Below are 20,789 nucleotides of genomic sequence, written 5' to 3' on the forward strand. Positions count from 1 at the left end.
CTGTTACATTCAATGTGCATTAGACTACACCGCTGTTACATTCAATGTGCATTAGACTACACCACTGTTACATTCAATGTGCATTAGACTAGACTACACCACTGTTACATTCAATGTGCATTAGACTACACCGCTGTTACATTCAATGTGCATTAGACTACACCACTGTTACATTCAATGTGCATTAGACTACACCGCTGTTACATTCAATGTGCATTAGACTACACCGCTGTTACATTCAATGTGCATTAGACTAGACTACACCACTGTTACATTCAATGTGCATTAGACTACACCGCTGTTACATTCAATGTGCATTAGACTAGACTACACCGCTGTTACATTCAATGTGCATTAGACTAGACTACACCGCTGTTACATTCGATGTGCATTAGACTAGACTACACCGCTGTTACATTCAATGTGCATTAGACTAGACTACACCGCTGTTACATTCGATGTGCATTAGACTAGACCACTGTTACATTCAATGTGCATTAGACTAGACTACACCGCTGTTACATTCAATGTGCATTAGACTAGACTACACCGCTGTTACATTCAATGTGCATTAGACTAGACCACTGTTTCATTCAATGTGCATTAGACTACACCGCTGTTACATTCAATGTGCATTAGACTAGACCACTGTTTCATTCAATGTGCATTAGACTACACCGCTGTTACATTCATTGTGCATTAGACTACACCACTGTTGCATTCAATCTGCATTAGACTAGACTACACCGCTGTTACATTCAATGTGCTTTAGACTACACCGCTGTTACATTCAATGTGCATTAGACTAGACTACACCACTGTTACATTCAATATGCATTAGACTACACCGCTGTTACATTCAATGTGCATTAGACTAGACCACTGTTACATTCAATGTGCATTAGACTAGACAACACCACTGTTACATTCAATGTGCATTAGACTAGACTACACCACTGTTACATTCAATGTGCATTAGACTAGACCACTGTTACATTCAATGTGCATTAGACTAGACCACTGTTACATTCAATGTGCATTAGACTAGACTACACCACTGTTACATTCAATGTGCATTAGACTAGACTACACCACTGTTACATTCAATGTGCATTAGACTAGACTACACCGCTATTACATTCAATGTGCATTAGACTAGACCACTGTTACATTCCATGTGCATTAGACTAGACTACACCGCTGTTACATTCAATGTGCATTAGACTAGACTACACCGCTGTTATATTCAATGTGCATTAGACTAGACTACACCGCTGTTACATTCAATGTGCATTAGACTACACCGCTGTTACATTCAATGTGCATTAGACTAGACTAGACCACTGTTACATTCAATGTGCATTAGACTAGACTACACCGCTGTTACATTCAATGTGCATTAGACTAGACTACACCGCTGTTACATTCAATGTGCATTAGACTAGACTACACCACTGTTATATTCAATGTGCATTAGACTAGACTACACCGCTGTTACATTCAATGTGCATTAGACTACACCGCTGTTACATTCAATGTGCATTAGACTAGACCACTGTTACATTCAATGTGCATTAGACTAGACTACACCACTGTTACATTCAATGTGCATTAGACTAGACCACTGTTACATTCAATGTGCATTAGACTACACCGCTGTTACATTCAATGTGCATTAGACTAGACTACACTGCTGTTACATTCAATGTGCATTAGACTAGACTACACCGCTGTTACATTCAATGTGCATTAGACTAGACTACACCACTGTTACATTCAATGTGCATTAGACTACACCGCTGTTACAGTCAATGTGCATTAGACTACACCGCTGTTACATTCAATGTGCATTAGACTACACCACTGTTACATTCAATGTGCATTAGACTACACCGCTGTTACATTCAATGTGCATTAGACTAGACTAGACCACTGTTACATTCAATGTGCATTAGACTAGACTACACCGCTGTTACATTCAATGTGCATTAGACTAGACTACACCGCTGTTACATTCAATGTGCATTAGACTAGACTACACCGCTGTTACATTCAATGTGCATTAGACTAGACCACTGTTATATTCAATGTGCATTAGACTACACCGCTGTTACATTCAATGTGCATTAGACTACACCGCTGTTACATTCAATGTGCATTAGACTACACCGCTGTTACATTCAATGTGCATTAGACTACACCGCTGTTACATTCAATGTGCATTAGACTACACCGCTGTTACATTCAATGTGCATTGGACTAGACTACACCACTGTTACATTCAATGTGCATTAGACTACACCGCTGTTACATTCAATGTGCATTAGACTAGACTACACTGCTGTTACATTCAATGTGCATTAGACTACACCGCTGTTACATTCAATGTGCATTAGACTACACCGCTGTTACATTCAATGTGCATTAGACTACACCGCTGTTACATTCAATGTGCATTAGACTACACCGCTGTTACATTCAATGTGCATTAGACTACACCGCTGTTACATTCAATGTGCATTGGACTAGACTACACCACTGTTACATTCAATGTGCATTAGACTACACCGCTGTTACATTCAATGTGCATTAGACTAGACTACACTGCTGTTACATTCAATGTGCATTAGACTACACCACTGTTACATTCAATGTGCATTAGACTACACCACTGTTACATTCAATGTGCATTAGACTACACCACTGTTACATTCAATGTGCATTAGACTACACCACTGTTACATTCAATGTGCATTAGACTACACCACTGTTACATTCAATGTGCATTAGACTACACCACTGTTACATTCGATGTGCATTAGACTACACCACTGTTACATTCAATGTGCATGAGACTAGACTACACCACTGTTACATTCAATGTGCATTAGACTAGACTACACCGCTGTTACATTCAATGTGCATTAGACTACACCACTGTTACATTCAATGTGCATTAGACTACACCACTGTTACATTCAATGTGCATTAGACTACACCACTGTTACATTCAATGTGCATTAGACTACACCACTGTTACATTCAATGTGCATTAGACTACACCACTGTTACATTCGATGTGCATTAGACTACACCACTGTTACATTCAATGTGCATGAGACTAGACTACACCACTGTTACATTCAATGTGCATTAGACTAGACTACACCGCTGTTACATTCAATGTGCATTAGACTACACCACTGTTACATTCAATGTGCATTAGACTACACCGCTGTTACATTCAATGTGCATGAGACTAGACTACACCACTGTTACATTCAATGTGCATTAGACTAGACTACACCGCTGTTACATTCAATGTGCATTAGACTAGACTACACCGCTGTTACATTCAATGTGCATTAGACTAGACCGCTGTTACATTCAATGTGCATTAGACTAGACTAGACCACTGTTACATTCAATGTGCATTAGACTACACCGCTGTTACATTCAATGTGCATTAGACTACACCACTGTTACATTCAATGTGCATTAGACTACACCGCTGTTACATTCAATGTGCATTAGACTAGACTACACCGCTGTTACATTCAATGTGCATTAGACTAGACTACACCACTGTTACATTCAATGTGCATTAGACTAGACTACACCACTGTTACATTCAATGTGCATTAGACTACACCGCTGTTACATTCAATGTGCATTAGACTACACCGCTGTTACATTCAATGTGCATTAGACTAGACTACACCGCTGTTACATTCAATGTGCATTAGACTAGACTACACTGCTGTTACATTCGATGTGCATTAGACTACACCACTGTTACATTCAATGTGCATGAGACTAGACTACACCACTGTTACATTCAATGTGCATTAGACTAGACTACACCGCTGTTACATTCAATGTGCATTAGACTACACCACTGTTACATTCAATGTGCATTAGACTAGACTACACCGCTGTTACATTCAATGTGCATTAGACTACACCGCTGTTACATTCAATGTGCATTAGACTACACCGCTGTTACATTCAATGTGCATGAGACTAGACTACACCACTGTTACATTCAATGTGCATTAGACTAGACTACACCACTGTTACATTCAATGTGCATTAGACTAGACTACACCACTGTTACATTCAATGTGCATTAGACTAGACTACACCGCTGTTACATTCAATGTGCATTAGACTACACCACTGTTACATTCAATGTGCATTAGACTAGACTGCACCGCTGTTACATTCAATGTGCATTAGACTACACCACTGTTACATTCAATGTGCATTAGACTAGACTACACCACTGTTACATTCAATGTGCATTAGACTAGACCACTGTTACATTCAATGTGCATTAGACTAGACTAGACCGCTGTTACATTCAATGTGCATTAGACTACACCGCTGTTACATTCAATGTGCATTAGACTACACCGCTGTTACATTCAATGTGCATTAGACTACACCACTGTTACATTCAATGTGCATTAGACTAGACCACTGTTACATTCAATGTGCATTAGACTACACCGCTGTTACATTCAATGTGCATTAGACTACACCACTGTTACATTCAATGTGCATTAGACTAGACTACACCGCTGTTACATTCAATGTGCATTGAATTTATTGCGTTTTATTTTTTGAATGATTTAATAAGATTGGATAACTGAATGGGTCTTACTGTCCTAATCTCCCACTTCTCCAGTGCAATAGACTGTTGAAGTGGTGTCCCGCACCAGACTGCCACCACGTTGTTAAAGTCCAGTACCCCGACGCCAAGCCGGTCAGGTGCAAGTGTGGTCGACAGTTCTGGTAAGACAAGTCTCCTAAATGATCTGCCTTGTCCTCTCTTTACTATGACATGACAATACAGTCTACTCCTTAAGAAGTCTTAAGGCACATCTTTAGAACAACAATGTCTCAAGACTCAGGATATGGCTGGGTTAGGGTTAGTCAAGACTCAGGATATGGCTGGGTTAGGGTTAGTCAAGACTCAGGAGATGGCTGGGTTAGGGTTAGTCAAGACTCAGGAGATGGCTGGGTTAGGGTTAGTCAAGACTCAGGAGATGGCTGGGTTAGGGTTAGTCAAGACTCAGGAGATGGCTGGGTTAGTCAAGTCTCAGGAGATGGCTGGGTTAGTCAAGACTCAGGAGATGGCTGGGTATGGGTTAGTCAAGACTCGGGGGCGGTGGCTGGGTTAGTCAAGACTCGGGCGGTGGCTGGGTTAGTCAAGACTCGGGCGGTGGCTGGGTTAGTCAAGACTCGGGCGGTGGCTGGGTTAGTCAAGACTCGGGCGGTGGCTGGGTTAGTCAAGACTCGGGCGGTGGCTGGGTATGTCGTAACCCAAAAGGAGTTGGTATGAGAGCCCGGCAGCCTTGAGTTTTCCTCCCCTCCCCACGTAGCTGCCACCAGTCACAACAGGCTGGGAGCATAGCTTCCTGTTGGCAACCTTTTACCTAATCTCTGCAACTACAACATGAGGGAGAATAGAAACAATTGATACTAATGGGATGTATTTTATCATTCTAGCTTCAACTGTGGGGAGAACTGGCACGATCCTGTCAAGTGTAAGGTATGTGCAGAAGACATGATATAGGGCTAGGTTCTACCCTCTGACACGACATGATATAGGGCTAGGTTCTACCCTCTGAAACGACATGATAAAGGGCTGGGTTATACCCTCTGACACGACATGATATAGGGCTAGGTTCTACCCTCTGAAACGACATGATAAAGGGCTGGGTTATACCCTCTGACACGACATGATTTAGGGCTAGCTTCTACCCTCTGACACGACATGATAAAGGGCTAGGTTCTACCCTCTGACACGACATGATAAAGGGCTGGGTTCTACCCTCTGAAACGACATGATATAGGGCTGGGTTCTACCCTCTGAAACGACATGATAAAGGGCTGGGTTCTACCCTCTGACACGACATGATATAGGGCTAGGTTCTACCCTCTGAAACGACATGATATAGGGCTAGGTTATACCCTCTGAAACGACATGATAAAGGGCTGGGTTCTACCCTCTGACACAACATGATTTAGGGCTAGCTTCTACCCTCTGACAAGACTTGACATAGAGCTAGGTTCTATCCTGATACGACATAGGGCTAGGTTCTACCCAAGGACACGACATAGGGCTAGGTTCTACCCAAGGACACGACATAGGGCTAGGTTCTACCCAAGGACACGACATGATATCATGTAATAATATCATGTACACTGAGTGTACATAACAGTAGGAACAGCTTCCCAATATGGAGGTGCACCACTCCCCTTTTGCCCTCAGAACAGCCTCAATTCGTCGCGGCATGGACTCCACGGTGTCAAAAGAATTTCGCAAGGATGCTGTTGTCAAGTTGGCTGGATGTCCTTTGGGTGATGGACCGGTGCGCTTGGCACCTACTACCATACTCTGTTCAAAGGCACATTTACCGAAAATGTCTCAATTTTCTCATAGTTTTTAAAAACATGTTTCCTCCCCTTCATCTACACGGATTGAAGTGGGTTTAACAGGTGACATTCCAATAAGGGATCATAGCTTTCACCTGGTCAGGTTATGTCATGGGAAGTACAGGTGTTCCTAATGTTTTGCACACTCAGTGTTTGTCTGTCTTGCTGGATGAATATGCAACAATTAGCTGACCTCTGTTGCTCTGCTGTCCTACAGTGGCTGAGAAAGTGGATTAAAAAGTGTGACGATGACAGTGAAACATCCAACTGGATTGCAGCTAATACCAAGGTATGGTTATAATGCTACATAACAGAATACCAAGGTATGGTTATAACGCTACATAACAGAATACCAAAGTATGGTTATAACGCTACATAACAGAATACCAAGGTATGGTTATAATGCTACATAACAGAAAACCAAGGTATGGTTATAACGCTACATAACAGAATACCAAGGTATGGTTATAACGTTACGTAACATAATACCTAATACTAAGTTATGGTTATAACGCTACGTAACATAATACCTAATACTAAGTTATGGTTATAATGCTACATAACTTAATACCTAATACTAAGGTATAGTTATAATGCTACCTAACACCTAATACTAAGGTATAGTTATAATGCTACATAACACCTAATGCTAAGGTATAGTTATAATGCTACATAACACCTAATACTAAGGTATAGTTATAATGCTACATAACACCTAATACTAAGGCATGGTCATAATGCTACATAATATAACAATACATAATCCCAAGGTATAGTTATAATGCTACATAATACCAAGATATGATTATAACACTACATAACACCAAGATATGTTACCAGTCCAGATCTACAGAACTGTACAGAGAGAACATGGTGGTCTGTATTTTATAAAGCGTCTCAGACTAGGAGTACTGATGTAAGAGAGTCCTACTCTGAGACGCTGTGTGAATACGGGCCCAGGTTAATGTGATCTAGATAGACGTTTTTCATACCTTGGTATTGGCTGCGCTCCACTAGGGGGTTTCACTGTCCTCGGCACACTTTTTCACAGGAGTGTCCAAAGTGTCACGTGACCATTGAGAAGGACGGCGGCTGCAATCACATGGTGTGTCGGAACCAGAGCTGTAAAGCTGAGTTCTGTTGGGTCTGTCTGGGGCCCTGGGAGCCACACGGCTCAGCATGGTGAGTAGTAAGAATCACACACGTTTGGTGAGTCTGGAGAAGCCGAACAGGTGACCGTGTACTCACTTCACGGCCCTCAGTTGGTAGAGCATGGCTCTTGTAACTGCCAGGATAGTGGGATCGCATGACTGGAAGTTTGGATTCAAGTGTCTGCTAAATGGTATACTGTGTATATATAGTCACCAAACAGTTTATAAGTTACACCCATCTAGTCCCGCGGTCATTCCTCCTTTTGCCTCCAGAACAGCCTGAATTCTTCGGGGCATTCTACAAGGTGTCGGACACGTTCCACAGCGATGTTGGTCCACAGTGACGCGATGGCATCGCGCAGCTGTTGCAGATTGGACGGCGATACATTCATGCTGCCGACAGCCCGTTTCATCTCATCCCATTATGCTCTATTGGGTTGAAGGGGGGGGGGGGACTGACCAGGCCTCTCAAGGAAACCGAACGCGCTGTCATGTTCCAGGCTCCTCAATAGTGTTGGTGATGGCATGCCCACTGGAGTCTCTTCTTGGTTGTTTTTTTAGCAGATAAGAGTGGAACCTGGTGTGGTCGTCTGCAGGTAATAGCCCATCCGTGACGAGGGTCAACGAGTTGTGCGTTTGGACCTGTTTGTGGCCCGCCCGTTAGCTTGCATGATTCCCCCCCCTCCCCTTCTCCTTGGACCTCTCGTCAACGAGCTGTGTTCACCCCAAAGGGAACTGCCACTGACTGGATGTTTTGTGTTTGTCGCACCAGTCTCGATAATCCCTAGACAATGTCGTGGGTGAAAAGCCCAGGATGTTTCTGAGATACTGGATCCGGCGCATCTTGGCACCGACGATCACACCACGAACAAAGTCGCTTAGGTCGCTGGTTTAGCCCATTCTAATGTGAAATCGAACAGTAACTGAATGCCTTGATGCCTGTCTGCCTGCTTTATATATAGCGAGACATGTATATATATTATACGCGTTCACATTTAACACCTCACAGTGTACCTACCTCGTATCTAAAGTAGCCGTAATGATGATGATCCTGCAGGTACAACTGCAACCGCTACAATGAAGACGATGCCAAGGCAGCCAGAGATGCACAGGAGGTAAGTCTACACGGTTAACCTTTTACAAAACACATTAAAAACCTATTATATCTTCCATTCGATTACCGTTGTAAAAAATGGCAGGTTATATAGTCACTGTTGTAGTGGGCAGTAGGTAGGTTATATAGTCACTGTTGTAGTGGGCAGTAGGTAGGTTATAGTCACTGTTGTAGTGGGCAGTAGGTAGGTTATAGTCACTGTTGTAGTGGGCGGTAGGTAGGTTATATAGTCACTGTTGTAGTGGGCAGTAGGTAGGTTATATAGTCACTGTTGTAGTGGGCAGTAGGTAGGTTATAGTCACTGTTGTAGTGGGCAGTAGGTAGGTTATATAGTCACTGTTGTAGTGGGCAGTAGGTAGGTTATATAGTCACTGTTGTAGTGGGCAGTAGGTAGGTTATAGTCACTGTTGTAGTGGGCAGTAGGTAGGTTATAGTCACTGTTGTAGTGGGCAGTAGGTAGGTTATAGTCACTGTTGTAGTGGGCAGTAGGTAGGTTATAGTCACTGTTGTAGTGGGCAGTAGGTAGGTTATATAGTCACTGTTGTAGTGGGCAGTAGGTAGGTTATATAGTCACTGTTATAGTGGGCAGTAGGTAGGTTATAGTCACTGTTATAGTGGGCAGTAGGTAGGTTATAGTCACTGTTGTAGTGGGCAGTAGGTAGGTTATAGTCACTGTTGTAGTGGGCAGTAGGTAGGTTATATAGTCACTGTTGTAGTGGGCAGTAGGTAGGTTATATAGTCACTGTTGTAGTGGGCAGTAGGTAGGTTATATAGTCACTGTTGTAGTGGGCAGTAGGTAGGTTATATAGTCACTGTTGTAGTGGGCGGTAGGTAGGTTATATAGTCACTGTTGTAGTGGGCAGTAGGTAGGTTATATAGTCACTGTTGTAGTGGGCAGTAGGTAGGTTATATAGTCACTGTTGTAGTGGGCGGTAGGTAGGTTATAGTCACTGTTGTAGTGGGCAGTAGGTAGGTTATAGTCACTGTTGTAGTGGGCAGTAGGTAGGTTATATAGTCACTGTTGTAGTGGGCAGTAGGTAGGTTATATAGTCACTGTTGTAGTGGGCAGTAGGTAGGTTATATAGTCACTGTTGTATTGGGCAGTAGGTAGGTTATAGTCACTGTTGTAGTGGGCAGTAGGTAGGTTATATAGTCACTGTTGTAGTGGGCAGTAGGTAGGTTATATAGTCACTGTTGTAGTGGGCAGTAGGTAGGTTATATAGTCACTGTTGTAGTGGGCAGTAGGTAGGTTATATAGTCACTGTTGTAGTGGGCAGTAGGTAGGTTATATAGTCACTGTTGTAGTGGGCAGTAGGTAGGTTATATAGTCACTGTTGTAGTGGGCAGTAGGTAGGTTATATAATCACTGTTGTAGTGGGCAGTAGGTAGGTTATATAGTCACTGTTGTAGTGGGCAGTAGGTAGGTTATATAGTCACTGTTGTAGTGGGCAGTAGGTAGGTTATATAGTCACTGTTGTAGTGGGCAGTAGGTAGGTTATATAGTCACTGTTGTAGTGGGCGGTAGGTAGGTTATATAATCACTGTTGTAGTGGGCAGTAGGTAGGTTATATAGTCACTGTTGTAGTGGGCAGTAGGTAGGTTATATAGTCACTGTTGTAGTAGGTAGGTTATATAGTCACTGTTGTAGTGGGCAGTAGGTAGGTTATATAGTCACTGTTGTAGTGGGCGGTAGGTAGGTTATATAGTCACTGTTGTAGTGGGCAGTAGGTAGGTTATATAGTCACTGTTGTAGTGGGCAGTAGGTAGGTTATATAGTCACTGTTGTAGTAGGTAGGTTATATAGTCACTGTTGTAGTGGGCAGTAGGTAGGTTATATAGTCACTGTTGTAGTGGGCAGTAGGTAGGTTATATAGTCACTGTTGTAGTGGGCGGTAGGTAGGTTATATAATCACTGTTGTAGTGGGCAGTAGGTAGGTTATATAGTCACTGTTGTAGTGGGCAGTAGGTAGGTTATATAGTCACTGTTGTAGTAGGTAGGTTATATAGTCACTGTTGTAGTGGGCAGTAGGTAGGTTATATAGTCACTGTTGTAGTGGGCAGTAGGTAGGTTATATAGTCACTGTTGTAGTGGGCAGTAGGTAGGTTATATAGTCACTGTTGTAGTGGGCAGTAGGTAGGTTATATAGTCACTGTTGTAGTGGGCAGTAGGTAGGTTATATAGTCACTGTTGTAGTGGGCAGTAGGTAGGTTATATAGTCACTGTTGTAGTGGGCGGTAGGTAGGTTATATAGTCACTGTTGTAGTGGGCAGTAGGTAGGTTATATAGTCACTGTTGTAGTGGGCAGTAGGTAGGTTATATAGTCACTGTTGTAGTGGGCAGTAGGTAGGTTATATAGTCACTGTTGTAGTGGGCAGTAGGTAGGTTATAGTCACTGTTGTAGTGGGCGGTAGGTAGGTTATATAGTCACTGTTGTAGTGGGCAGTAGGTAGGTTATATAATCACTGTTGTAGTGGGCAGTAGGTAGGTTATATAGTCACTGTTGTAGTGGGCGGTAGGTAGGTTATAGTCACTGTTGTAGTGGGCAGTAGGTAGGTTATATAGTCACTGTTGTAGTGGGCGGTAGGTAGGTTATATAGTCACTGTTGTAGTGGGCAGTAGGTAGGTTATATAGTCACTGTTGTAGTGGGCGGTAGGTAGGTTATATAGTCACTGTTGTTGTGGGCAGTAGGTAGGTTATATAGTCACTGTTGTAGTGGGCAGTAGGTAGGTTATATAGTCACTGTTGTAGTGGGCAGTAGGTAGGTTATAATCACTGTTGTAGTGGGCAGTAGGTAGGTTATATAGTCACTGTTGTAGTGGGCAGTAGGTATGTTATATAGTCACTGTTGTAGTGGGCAGTAGGTAGGTTATATAGTCACTGTTGTAGTGGGCAGTAGGTATGTTATATAGTCACTGTTGTAGTGGGCGGTAGGTAGGTTATATAGTCACTGTTGTTGTGGGCAGTAGGTAGGTTATATAGTCACTGTTGTAGTGGGCAGTAGGTAGGTTATATAGTCACTGTTGTAGTGGGCAGTAGGTAGGTTATAGTCACTGTTGTAGTGGGCAGTAGGTAGGTTATATAGTCACTGTTGTAGTGGGCGGTAGGTAGGTTATATAGTCACTGTTGTAGTGGGCAGTAGGTAGGTTATATAGTCACTGTTGTAGTGGGCAGTAGGTAGGTTATATAGTCACTGTTGTAGTGGGCAGTAGGTAGGTTATATAGTCACTGTTATAGTGGGCAGTAGGTAGGTTATAGTCACTGTTGTAGTGGGCAGTAGGTAGGTTATATAGTCACTGTTGTAGTGGGCAGTAGGTAGGTTATATAGTCACTGTTGTAGTGGGCAGTAGGTAGGTTATAGTCACTGTTGTAGTGGGCAGTAGGTAGGTTATAGTCACTGTTGTAGTGGGCAGTAGGTAGGTTATATAGTCACTGTTGTAGTGGGCAGTAGGTAGGTTATAGTCACTGTTATAGTGGGCAGTAGGTAGGTTATAGTCACTGTTGTAGTGGGCAGTAGGTAGGTTATATAGTCACTGTTGTAGTGGGCAGTAGGTAGGTTATATAGTCACTGTTGCGTTACAGCACTTCCTGTTCTACTGTAATTAAGTGAAGCCGTTACAGCACTTCCTGTTCTACTGTAATTAAGTGAAGCCGTTACAGCACTTCCTGTTCTACTGTAATTAAGTGAAGCCGTTACAGCACTTCCTGTTCTACTGTAATTAAGTGAAGGCATTACAGCGCTTCCTGTTCTGCTGTAATTAAGTTAAGGCGTGTGTGTTACAGCGCTTCCTGTTCTACTGTAATTAAGTGAATGTGTTACAGCACTTCCTGTTCTGCTGTAATTAAGTTAAGGCGTGTGTGTTACAGCGCTCCAGAGCAATGTTACAGCGGTACCTGTTCTACTGTAATTAAGTTAAGGCGTGTGTGTTACAGCGCTTCCTGTTCTGCTGTAATTAAGTTAAGGCGTGTGTGTTACAGCGCTTCCTGTTCTGCTGTAATTAAGTTAAGGCGTGTGTGTTACAGCGCTTCCTGTTCTGCTGTAATTAAGTTAAGGCGTGTGTGTTACAGCGCTTCCTGTTCTGCTGTAATTAAGTTAAGGCGTGTGTGTTACAGCGCTTCCTGTTCTGCTGTAATTAAGTTAAGGCGTGTGTGTTACAGCGCTTCCTGTTCTGCTGTAATTAAGTTAAGGCGTGTGTGTTACAGCACTTCCTGTTCTGCTGTAATTAAGTTAAGGCGTGTGTGTTACAGCGCTCCAGAGCAATGTTACAGCGGTACCTGTTCTACTGTAATTAAGTGAAGGCGTTACAGCGCTTCCTGTTCTGCTGTAATTAAGTTAAGGCGTGTGTGTTACAGCGCTCCAGAGCAATGTTACAGCGGTACCTGTTCTACTGTAATTAAGTGAAGGCGTTACAGCGCTACCTGTTCTGCTGTAATTAAGTTAAGGCGTGTGTGTTACAGCACTTCCTGTTCTGCTGTAATTAAGTGAAGGTGTTACAGCACTTCCTGTTCTGCTGTAATTAAGTTAAGGCGTGTGCGTTACAGCACTTCCTGTTCTACTGTAATTAAGTTAAGGCGTGTGCGTTACAGCACTTCCTGTTCTACTGTAATTAAGTTAAGGCGTTACAGCACTTCCTGTTCTACTGTAATTAAGTTAAGGCGTGTGTGTTACAGCGCTCCAGAGCAATGTTACAGCGCTACCTGTTCTACTGCAACCGTTACATGAACCACATGCAGTCGCTGCGCTTCGAGCACAAGCTGTACGCCGGGGTCAAGGCCAAGATGGAGGAGATGCAGCAGCACAACATGTCCTGGATCGAGGTGCAGTTCCTGAAGAAGGCCGTGGACGTGCTGTGTCAGTGTCGCTCCACTCTCATGTTCACCTACGTCTTCGCCTTCTACCTGAAGAAGAACAACCAGTCCATCATCTTTGAGGTACGGTGTGGCGCTAACCTTAACCCAGGGTTTCCCAAACTCTGTTTTTTATTTTTTGTCCTAGCAATACACAGCTGATTTTAAAACAACTAATCATCAAGCTTTGATCATTTGTATCAGCTGTGTAGTGTATGGGATAAAAACAAAATGGTCACCTCTTGGGGTCCAGAGGACTGAGTTTGAGAAACGCTGCCCAAACCCTTCTACCTCAAGAACAGCCAGTCCATCTTTGATGTAAGGGAAGGGGGAGGAATCTAGCCCCAACTCTAACCCTGGTAGCTAGCCGGCCCCAGCTCCAACCCTGGTAGCTAGCCGGCTCCAACCCTGGTAGCTAGCCGGCCCCAGCTCCAACCCTGGTAGCTAGCCGGCCCCAGCTCCAACCCTGGTAGCTAGCCGGCCCCAGCTCCAACCCTGGTAGCTAGCCGGCTCCAACCCTGGTAGCTAGCCGGCCCCAGCTCCAACCCTGGTAGCTAGCCGGCCCCAGCTCCAACCCTGATAGCTAGCCGGCCCCAGCTCCAACCCTGGTAGCTAGCCGGCCCCAGCTCCAACCCTGGTAGCTAGCCGGCCCCAGCTCCAACCCTGGTAGCTAGCCGGCCCCAGCTCCAACCCTGGTAGCTAGCTGGCCCCAGCTCCAACCCTAAACTCTTCTGTATAGACAGCTAACTCAAACCCTTCAAGAACAGCCTGTCGTCATACTTGAGGTATGGTGAAAGTGGCTAGGTAGTGTGACCATTTCCTATTGGACAAATTGCAATGGTTACGTCCCTGTTTTCTCGGGTTTGGTGCGTTATGACCCCGGTGTGGTGGTATATGGGTGACTAGGCTGAACGCTCACTGACTGAGACGGACTTGTTGTTATGTCATCAGAACAACCAGGCGGACCTGGAGAACTGCACAGAGACGTTGTCAGGATACCTGGAGAGGGACATCTCCCAGGATTCCTTGCAGGATATCAAGCAAAAAGTACAAGATAAATACAGGTGGGTTGGAAGCTTTTACGTCGCTACATGAACCAATTTACAACCTGAAAATGGCAAAGAGGGCCTACCAGCAGGTAGCCTAGTGGTTAGAGCGTTGGACTAGTAACCGGAAGGTTGCAAGTTCAAACCCCCGAGCTGACGAGGTACAAATCTGTCGTTCTGCCCCTGAACAGGCAGTTAACCCACTGTTCCTAGGCCGTCAATGAAAATAATAATTATAATAATAATAGTTAAATAAAGGAAAAATAAAAATCAAGTGTCTGGAGATATTGTCCAATATACACCTGAGTTGTCAAAAGATTAGGAACACCTTCCTGATACTGAGATCCCCCCCCCCCTTCATAACATCCTCAATTCATTGGGGCATGGACTCTACGAGGTGTTGAAAATGTTGACTCCCAATGTTTCCCACAGTTGTCCAGTTGGCTGGATGTCCTTTGGGTGGTGAACCATTCTTTATACACACTGGAAACTGTTGACACAAACCTGCTACCCCGTTCAAAGGCATTTAAATATTTTGTCTTGCCCGTTCACCCTCTGAATAGCAGACCTTCACAATCCATGTCTCAATTGTCTCAAGGCTTAAAAATCCTTCTTTAACCTGTTTCCTCCTCTTCATCTACACTGATTTGAAGTGGATTTAACAGGTGACATCAATAAGGGACCCCTGGTTTCACATCTAGTCTGTCATGGAAAGAGGTGTTCTTAATGTTTGGTGTACTCCTGTGTATATTCTCTCCCATGTGTGTAGATGCTGTACATCATCTCTCTCCTGTGTCTGTGTAGATATTGTGAGAGCCGGCGGAGGGTGCTGCTACAACACGTTCATGAAGGCTATGAAAAGGACCAATGGGAGTACATAGAGGATTAAGAAGGACCAACGGGAGTACATTGGCCTCTCCTCATGGACCATCTCTAGAGAGAATATATTTTCTTTGCCCCCCCTCCTCTCTCCTCATGGACCATCTCTAGAGAATATTTGTTCTTAGTCCTTGAGGAGAGGATATCTGTGTTCTGTAAGTGTTTCTCTCTACTGTCTCTACCCTCTCCACACCATCTCCGAATATCTCTACTCTAGAGAATAGAATATCTCTTTCTTCTACCTTCTGCACATCACCATGGACTCCTAGTTTAGAGAATATCTCCTGGGACACCACCCACCATTACATCCCTACTCACCTCCCTGGTTGAATGGAAACTTTCAAAGGAAATTTGTCAATAAGAGGTAGAATATTAAAACAGTGTTGTTAACAACAGTGTGAGAAGACTGACCATTCAAGAGTGGATCGATTTTTTCTGGTCCCAGTCCATCCCTCCTGGCCGGTGTTACTGAACTGCATCAGATTTCACATCGAAAATCAGCTAGAACAGCTGCTGCACATAGAGCTGTGACATCTAGAACAGCTGTTGCAGTTAAGTCTGAAGGTGACACCAAAGTGGCCATCGTTCAAAACCAATCCTTTTTTTTTTTGCCCCAGTCGTTTTGGCAAATTTAGGACTCGTTCTCGCCCCCGAAATGCTTATGTGTTGAAACCATTATTAAGGAAGTATAATTAAAATGATATGTTTTGATTTTAATAAATGTCATTACTGGGAGTATTGTGTGAGTCAGTAGAATAGAACTCTCAACTGAAATTGTTTTATATGAATTACTTGAATATACAACAGGAGTGTCTCGGTGTGTATTTGCACTCTAGTATTCAAAATTCTGTTCACGGGTTCTTCAGAAATCCTGGTTGGAAGATTCCCACTATCGGGAGGGAATAAGCAGAAATCTGGGAGCCCTCCAACCAGGATTTCGCGACCTTAATTTGCAGTGTGTTCAATCAGTCTAGAATGAGATCTCTAAAGCCTCGTTCACACTGCAGGCCTTAATGCTCAAATAATGCTCAAATCAGCTAGTTTTTTTTTTTTCAAGTCCGTTTTAGAAGACCCTTTTGTCCAAACAGCAAGTTGCAACGGACCAAATCAGGTGTGTGTGTGTGTTCAGACGGCAGTCGTTTGCTGACATGGCTATGCTAGTTGTCATAGTAACGACAGGTGTGTGTGTGTTCAGACGGCAGTCGTTTGCTGACATGGCTATGCTAGTTGTCATAGTAACGACAGGTGTGTGTGTTCAGACGGCAGTCGTTTGCTGACATGGCTATGCTAGTTGTCATAGTAACGACAGGTGTGTGTTTGCTCGTATGGCTATGCTAGTTGTCATAGTAACGACGGGTGTGTGTGTGTGCACAGGTGTTTAGGCTGATTAGTGGTGGTGCTTCTTATCACTCAGAAGTTATGACAACAATGGATATTTCCCCGTTGCTCTGAATGTCCAAAATGTAAGTACACTTTTAGATGAACCAACTTGAAAAAACGAGTCCTTTTTTTTTTTGTCTAGCCACAGCAGTCAGCTAGCTAGCTAGCTGTTTAGTTAACTATTTTGTTTGTGAACAATTAACACGCTAGTTAGCTTGAACATGTTCTTGTCAAACCTGTCAACAGAGCAGCTGTCAAACACACACGCAAGTACCAGTCAAAGGTTTGGACACCAACTCATTCCAGGGTTTTTATTTTATTTTTGTAGAATAATATTGAAGACATCAAAACTAATTAAATAACACATATGGAATCATGTAGTAACCAAAAAAAGTGTAAAACAAATCTAAATAATGACTCTTACAAACCACTTGATGCCAAATACATCAGACGAGTCACATGGTCAAGTTTGTTTGAAATGTGGCTGCAAGGAAAAATAACATTAGAATCAGATATGCACATTTGTTTTTGAGTAACTAAAAACTGGCAATGTGAACAAGGCTTTCCTGTCTTCCAGAATGGGTGGAATTCTGTTCAGATTCGTTCAGACGAGATGAATACTAATGGTCTTTTGGGCAGAAAAAAAAGTTGCATCAAATGTACTTACATATTAGAGGAAGTATTCATACCCCTTGACTTATTCCACAATTTGTTACAGCCTGAATTCAAAATGGATTAAATATCTATACACAATATCCCATAATGACAAGGTGAAAACATGTTTGTACAATTCTTTCAAATATATATTGAACATTTTAAATATTCACAACCCTGAGTGAATACATGTTAGAATCACCTTTAGTAGTGATTACAGCTGTGAGTCTTTCTGGGTAAGTCTCTAAGAGCTGTGAGTCTTTCTGGGTAAGTCTCTAAGAGCTTTACACACCTGGATTGTACAATATTTTCCCTTTTTTTTTTTAAATGATCTTTAAATTCTTCAAGCTCTCTCAAATTGGTTGTTGATCATTGCTAGATTACCATTTTCAAGCAGATTTAAGACAAACTAACTAGACCACTCAGGAACATTCACTGTCTAATTGGTAAGCAACTCCGGTCTATATTTGGCCTTGTGTTTTAGGTTATTTAGGACCTGCTGAAAGGTGAATTCCTCTCCAAGTATCTGGTGGAAAGCTAACTGAACCAGGTTTTCGTCTAGGATTTTTGCCTATGCTTAGCTCCGTTTATTTTTTATCCTGAAACTCGCCAGTCCTTAACGATTACAATCATACCCATAACATGATGCAGCCACCACTATGTTTTTTGAAAATATGAAGAGTGGTACTCCAGTAATGTTTGTATGGATTTGCCCCGAACATAACACTGTGTTTGGGATAAAAGTTGTAGTTGTGACTTGTAAGATGTGTCAAGCTTTCACATGCTTTTGTTTTGTTCCTCTGCCCAGGTGATGAATCAATGATTGAATTTGAATGGATTTTTCTTTACGAAGGAAGATCCATGTTTAGTTTAGGCTGTCCCTCTGTCTTGCAGGTGCAGCTACAGCCGTCTGTGAGACCAACAGGCTCTACGTCCCAAATGACATTTCCCTATATAGTGCACTACTTTTGACCAGAGCTAATGCACTACGTAGGGAATAGGGATTCATTTGGGACATATTCTTCTGTTATCATCACCATGTCTGTATGCTTGTTCGCTACCAACATTTCAATTTAACATTCAAAGTAACATGAAAGCAGCTACTTTCATTTGATAGAAGCATCTCCCCCCCCTCCCCCCAAAAAAACTTTTCTATATTTTCTTTCTTAATGCTATTAAAATTGTATTTCTTATTTACAAAGTTAGTGTATAAAATGTTGGAAGAGATTAGTTGTTCATTTTGAAGACAAACAAATATTAAAGTGCAAAATTAGTTTTTTTTTTTGTCTTTGACACTCAGCACTTTAAGGATGAACCCTAGAAATGCAATAGTTTCTACAGCACTAATGTTACCTTTACTAGGGGGGAGGAGCATTATAACACACCTTTACTAGGGGGGAGGAGGAGCATTATAATAACACACCTTTACTAGGGGGAGGAGCATTATAATAACACACCTTTACTAGGGGGGAGGAGGAGCATTATAATAACACACCTTTACTAGGGGGGAGGAGGAGCATTATAATACACCTTTACTAGGGGGAGGAGGAGCATTATAATAACACACCTTTACTAGGGGGGAGGAGGAGCATTATAATACACCTTTACTAGGGGGAGGAGGAGCATTATAATAACACCTTTACTAGGGGGGAGGAGGAGCATTATAACACACCTTTACTAGGGGGGAGGAGGAGCATTATAACACACCTTTACTAGGGGGAGGAGGAGCATTATAACACACCTTTACTAGGGAGGAGGAGGAGCATTATAATAACACACCTTTACTAGGGGGGAGGAGCATTATAACACACCTTTACTAGGGGGGAGGAGGAGCATTATAATAACACACCTTTACTAGGGGGAGGAGCATTATAACACACCTTTACTAGGGGGGAGGAGGAGCATTATAATAACACACCTTTACTAGGGGGGAGGAGGAGCATTATAATAACACACCTTTACTAGGGGGGAGGAGGAGCATTATAATACACCTTTACTAGGGGGAGGAGGAGCATTATTATAATACACCTTTACTAGGGGGAGGAGGAGCATTATAATAACACACCTTTACTAGGGGGGAGGAGGAGCATTATAACACACCTTTACTAGGGGGGAGGAGGAGCATTATTATAACACACCTTTACTAGGGGGGAGGAGGAGCATTATAACACACCTTTACTAGGGGGGAGGAGGAGCATTATAACACACCTTTACTAGGGGGGAGGAGGAGCATTATAATAACACACCTTTACTAGGGGGAGGAGGGGCATTATAACACACCTTTACTAGGGGGGAGGAGGAGCATTATAACACACCTTTACTAGGGGGAGGAGGAGCATTATAATAACACCTTTACTAGGGGGGAGGAGGAGCATTATAATAACACACCTTTACTAGGGGGGAGGAGGAGCATTATAATAACACACCTTTACTAGGGGGAGGAGGAGCATTATAACACACCTTTACTAGGGGGGAGGAGGAGCATTATAACACACCTTTACTAGGGGGGAGGAGGAGCATTATAACACACCTTTACTAGGGGGGAGGAGGAGCATTATAACACACCTTTACTAGGGGGGAGGAGGAGCATTATAACGCACCTTTACTAGGGGGAGGAGGAGCATTATAACACACCTTTACTAGGGGGAGGAGGAGCATTATAACACACCTTTACTAGGGGGGAGGAGGAGCATTATAACACACCTTTACTAGGGGGAGGAGGAGCATTATAACACACCTTTTACTAGGGGGGAGGAGGAGCATTATAACACACCTTTACTAGGGGGGAGGAGGAGCATTATAATAACACACCTTTACTAGGGGGGAGGAGGAGAATTATAATAACACACCTTTACTAGGGGGGAGGAGGAGCATTATAACACACCTTTACTAGGGGGGAGGAGGAGCATTATAACACACCTTTACTAGGGGGGAGGAGGAGCATCATAATAACACACCTTTACTAGGGGGAGGAGGAGCATTATAATAACACACCTTTACTAGGGGGGAGGAGCATTATAATAACACACCTTTAATAGGGGGGAGGAGGAGCATTATAATAACACCTTTACTAGGGGGAGGAGGAGCATTATAATAACACACCTTTAATAGGGGGGAGGAGGAGCATTATAATAACACACCTTTACTAGGGGGGAGGAGGATAATTATAATAACACACCTTTACTAGAGGGAGGAGGAGCATTATAACACACCTTTACTAGGGGGGAGGAGGAGCATTATAACACACCTTTACTAGGGGGGAGGAGGAGCATTA

The 20,789-nt window shown here is 43.0% G+C and overlaps 1 protein-coding gene and 1 long non-coding RNA gene across 3 annotated transcripts in view; both read left to right on the plus strand.

Moving 5' to 3' along the window:
• LOC110510428 (E3 ubiquitin-protein ligase arih1) overlaps nt 1-16,534 on the plus strand; it is a 30,099-nt gene extending 13,565 nt beyond the window's left edge. The window contains exons 7-14 of one of the 2 annotated variants that reach the window (XM_036968541.1): nt 4,691-4,797; nt 5,515-5,557; nt 6,662-6,733; nt 7,496-7,626; nt 8,653-8,710; nt 13,365-13,640; nt 14,508-14,620; nt 15,407-16,534. In XM_036968541.1, coding sequence (XP_036824436.1) covers nt 4,691-4,797; nt 5,515-5,557; nt 6,662-6,733; nt 7,496-7,626; nt 8,653-8,710; nt 13,365-13,640; nt 14,508-14,620; nt 15,407-15,491 — 885 coding nt within the window. In that variant the 3' untranslated portion in view covers nt 15,492-16,534. The remainder of the gene's footprint in view (nt 1-4,690; nt 4,798-5,514; nt 5,558-6,661; nt 6,734-7,495; nt 7,627-8,652; nt 8,711-13,364; nt 13,641-14,507; nt 14,621-15,406) is intronic. The other variant, XM_036968542.1, reaches the window with a different exon arrangement.
• LOC118945762 lies at nt 8,722-10,704 on the plus strand. Its single transcript, XR_005040858.1, has 3 exons — nt 8,722-8,860; nt 8,927-8,961; nt 10,501-10,704. It is a non-coding gene; the product is annotated as an uncharacterized LOC118945762 (long non-coding RNA).
• Nucleotides 16,535-20,789: the final 4,255 nt, after the last annotated feature.

Source organism: Oncorhynchus mykiss, chromosome 30, assembly GCF_013265735.2.
Source record: "Oncorhynchus mykiss isolate Arlee chromosome 30, USDA_OmykA_1.1, whole genome shotgun sequence".
Classification (NCBI taxonomy): domain Eukaryota; kingdom Metazoa; phylum Chordata; class Actinopteri; order Salmoniformes; family Salmonidae; genus Oncorhynchus; species Oncorhynchus mykiss.